Source organism: Triticum dicoccoides, chromosome 6B, assembly GCF_002162155.2.
Source record: "Triticum dicoccoides isolate Atlit2015 ecotype Zavitan chromosome 6B, WEW_v2.0, whole genome shotgun sequence".
Taxonomy (NCBI): domain Eukaryota; kingdom Viridiplantae; phylum Streptophyta; class Magnoliopsida; order Poales; family Poaceae; genus Triticum; species Triticum dicoccoides.
The window spans coordinates 565,910,782-565,915,047 of record NC_041391.1 but is presented as its reverse complement, the minus strand read 5'-3'; the positions used below and the strand labels follow the sequence as shown (position 1 = coordinate 565,915,047).

General features: G+C 57.4%; 1 protein-coding gene across 1 annotated transcript; it reads right to left on the bottom strand.

Annotated features, from left to right (window-relative positions):
- Positions 1–2,506: 2,506 nt before the first annotated feature.
- LOC119324640 (2'-deoxymugineic-acid 2'-dioxygenase-like) lies at positions 2,507–3,701 on the bottom strand. The gene has a single exon (XM_037598411.1). It carries the CDS (start codon positions 3,659–3,661, stop codon positions 2,630–2,632), a length of 1,032 nt encoding a protein of 343 aa, XP_037454308.1. The 5' UTR covers positions 3,662–3,701; the 3' UTR covers positions 2,507–2,629.
- Positions 3,702–4,266: the final 565 nt, after the last annotated feature.

Genomic DNA, 4,266 nt, shown 5'->3' with positions numbered 1-4,266 from the left:
TCCCGCCCGTCCCATTCCCTCCCCCGTCCATGGTCGACGCCCAGCTGAACTCCGGCGGGCTGGCCGTCGACCCGCCCGTAATGGCCAAGAAGAAGAAGGGCAAGGCGCCAAGGAAGCCACGGTCGGAGTGCACGCCGAAGGAGATCGCCAAGTTGGACGCGGAATCGGCGAAGAGGAGGAGCCGGAGGGCGGTCGTCAAGATGAACGTCGTCGCGGCCAAGAGAGCCGCCGAGCGCGCTGCGATTGAGGCCGCGCGGCACAAGGCCGAGGTCGAGGAGAACGAGGCCATCGTCAGCAAAGCGCACACCCTTCTCATGGCCGGCATTTGTCTCCCGCCTGGTTTCTTTGGAGGGGCCGTCGGTCCGACGAGCATAGGGTCGTCGGTCGCCCGGCCTCCGCACTGCCAGTCGTCGACGTCGCGGGCCACGCCCTTGTCGCCCGGATTTCCTCCGCCAAGGCACGACGCCCAGACCCATTTCGGGGGGTCGCCGGAAGTGAGCGTGATCGCGCCGTGCACACCACGCACCTCAGCCGTCATCGACCTCAACTTCACCCCTGGGTCCAGCAGCGGCGGCCGACCGTCCGTCGAGATGCAAAGAAAGCAAGCACGGTCGTCGTTTACCAGCAGCATGCCGTCCCCCCGCGTCTTGTTCGACGAAATGCCAACCCCAACGGCACCGGTCGACGACCCCTACTACGGCCAGTTCATGGAGGAAGTGATCTACGACGGCGGCCACGTCCCTGTCTATGACCCCGAGGAGACCCAAAGTCAGGATGGCTTCGGCCAGTTCACTGCCGATGAAGAGGCCGACGACCGTGCTGACTACGACCATGGTGACTCGTGGCATGAAGACGATGACATCTATGTCGAAGGTGATGGTGAATAAGAAGAAAGCAATGACGTTGACATTAGTGGCGCGCCATTGTTCATCGACGAGCTGACAGAAAGAGCGGAAGCACAAAAGAAGAGGAAGAGCATTCGCACGGGTTCATATACACAAGATGAGGACAAGTTGATTTGCCAAGCTTGGATGGAGATTAGCCAAGATCCAAGGACCGGCGCGCAACAAAAGGGTATTGTTTTTTGGACGAGAGTCCACAAAACATTCCATGAAAGGAAGATGTTTGAGCCCTACCAATTTGAAAGCACCCGTGGCGTCGGCTCGATTCAAAAGAGATGGTTATTCATCCAACAAGAGTGCAACAAGTATCAAGCCGCATTTGAGAGCGTTCAAGCACGGCCCGTGAGTGGTACCGGCGTTGGAGACATGGTATGCTCTCATTCTTTGCCCTTTCCTTGCTACGGCCATGAAACTTCGGCCTTGTACATGTTTGCATGGTCACTTGTTGTTCATCATATGGTGTAGGCATTTCAATCTTTGGAGGCATTCAAGGCCCGGCACAATGACAAGCCGTTCACTCTTACGCATTGTTGGACTATGATCAACAATTGCCCTAAGTTCAAGGACCAATACCGTGAACTCCAAAGGAAGAGAGGCCTCAAGACGGCCAAGTTCGCCGGAGGTGGAGATGGCGAGGCATTGAAGAGGCCGAGGGGCAAGACCAACTCCAAGGTTGATGACATTCGTGATGCCTCATCCATGGCATTGCATGAAACTTTGCATGGCATGATGTCGCAAAAGGATGTGAGGGACGAGAAGAAGCGGCAAAGCAAGGACGAGCAAATGAAGCAATACCTAGAGCTTCAAACGAAGAAGTTTGAGATGGAGGAGGCGACCAAGAGAAGGAAGCTTCAGATGGAGGAGGCGGCCCGGCAGAGGCAGCTCGACATGGAGGAGGCGTCCCGGCAAAGGCAGCTCGACATCGAGGCCGAGAACGTCAAGGCCAGGCAAAGGCAACTCGACATCGAGGCCACCAATGCCGCCACCAAAGCGAAGGAGGTGGCCCTCGCGATCATGAGCGTGGACTTGTCGAAGATGAGCGAGAAGACGAGGGCCTGGTTCGAGGCCAGGCAGAAGGAGATGCTCGACGCCGACGGCCTGAACTAGGTCGTCCGATCGGCCGTGGTCGTTCTTTTTTGGAGGCTGGCATGGGTGCCGCCCGCCCGCTGGGCCGTGTGCCGGCGAGAAAAACATTTCATTTTGAAGGCCGGCTGTGTTGCCGGCCGCTGGCTGTGTTGCCGGCGAGGACAACCATTCATTTTGAAGGCTGGTTGTGTTGCCGGCCGCTGGCTTTGTTGCCGGCGTGCGTGCTGAACTGGGGTCGTAGGGCTTGGCATTTGAAACATTTTTTTTTAAATGGACGCGGACGGGATGGGGTAAAGGATGCGGCCGCGCGCTGGGCGCACGGCCACCGCATCCCAGGTAGACCCGGACACGACCCCATTCTCCTGCCCGAACGACAGAATCCGGACAAAACGGACGTCCGTTTGAGGTCGCGCGGTGGAGTTAGTCTAAGATGTTGAGACCTAGTCGTTATTCTATGGCTGGCAAACTGCGGTAGAACCCAATGCCAGACCGCGGTGTGGCTTGTTTTTGTTTCTAGTCTAGCGGGCGTCATACACATTGTAAGACGAGATTGTAACCCTTAAAATTCTTTGCGTAATACAAGAAGAATTACAGTATTATCCAAAAAACATGCGTGTACAGAAAATTAAGCCGACAAGTGATCAGTGCTTGAAATGCGCCATGACGGCGTCCCTGTCCCCAGCCTCGGCGACGTACACACCGAGAAATTCGCCGTAGGAGTAGGGCCTGTATAGAGGGCCCTCGCCTGCGTCCAGCACCAGCTCCTGCGCCGGCGCGACGGTGCACCAAAGCTCGGGCCACACGAACGAGGCCAGCGAGGTCCGCGCGACGCGCGCGCCGGTGACGACGCGGTGCTCGCCGCTGCGCAGGCGCCCGTTGCTGACCACCTCCATCTGATGCCCAAAATTGAGGACCAGCGCCCCCGGCGCGGCGTCCACGTCCACCCACATCGTTCCTCCGCCGCCAGCCTCGCCCTCGTCGTGGAGCAGCATCTGTAGGCCACCGCCGACGTTCTCCATGAGCACGGTGACGAGGCCGGGGTCGCAGTGCGGCGCGATGCCGAGGGTGAGGCTCGGGTCCGGGCACGGCGGGTAGTGGTTCACGTTCATCATCGCGCCGCCGCTGAGCGACCCCTCGAAGTGCTCCTCGCCGAGCCCCAGCCCGACCGCGGCGAGGCGCAGAACGCGCCGCGCCGCTGCACTCACGGCGGCCGTGTACGGCTCCAGGGCCGCCCCGAGCCCGCGCGGGTTGTCCGGCCACTCCGGCGGGTGGCAGCCGAGCTTGAGGCAGTCCCGCCAGTACAGGAACTCCTCGCCGGCGCCGTTCCGGACGCTCGTGTGGAACCGCGGGAGCTGCTTGCCGTCGGTCGAGTAGTACGCCATCTTCTCATCCGCCGGCAGTCCAAAGAACTCCTCGGCCGCGCGCATCATGGCGCCCATTACCTCCTCCGGCACGCCGTGGTTGACCACCTGGAAGAAACCGAACTCCCGCCCCGCGCGGATGATCTCCTCGGCGATCCTGCCGTCGTCATCTCCGCCGAGATCAACTACAGGCAGCATCGGCGGTGCCACCTTGCCATTCCCGGAATAAGACGGCCTCTTGTGCACGGGGAGTATGTAGCGTCCAGGCACTGACTGGTGGGCGGCGCCATTGGAGAGAGGCTCCGCTGCCATCTCGAGCTATAGCTTTGCTTGACTTGCATATGCCGATCAGTTTATCATCTGCAGCACTTTATGCTGAAATTAGTGGTGAAGAAAAGCATCTTCTATTTCAGAGAACATTTGACTTTTGATTGGAACCAATGCGTACCTTTTTTTATATTTTTTGGCCGGCTTTTAAATAATTGGCCGGCTAACTAGCTTGATGCAATTGTGGGCAAACAATATTGTGAGCATGAGTACTGTTCTAGGTGGTAGGTTCTATTTTCCTTTGGATGGTGGCTACTTGTGATTTTTTATAGCTGAATGGTCCAAATGTGGCTACTTGTGATTGTTTAAGTACATTTTGGCATCCTCATTTTTTTAATAAAGAGGGAGGGACCGGAAGGTCTCAACAGAAGGTCTCAATATTTTGGCTAACCCTTCACTATGTAGGCCAAAACCGGTGTTAAATTGACTTTTACTTCATTTGACACCGGTGCCCTTCATTGCCCAATCGGTGGCACAACAAAAATTCCGGGAACCGGAGCAAGTAGTTGCTCCAATGCCAAATTCACCGAGGCAATAAAAAATTCCATATCTCGTTCTTCTCGTGCGAATCAACTGCAGTGACTACCTCC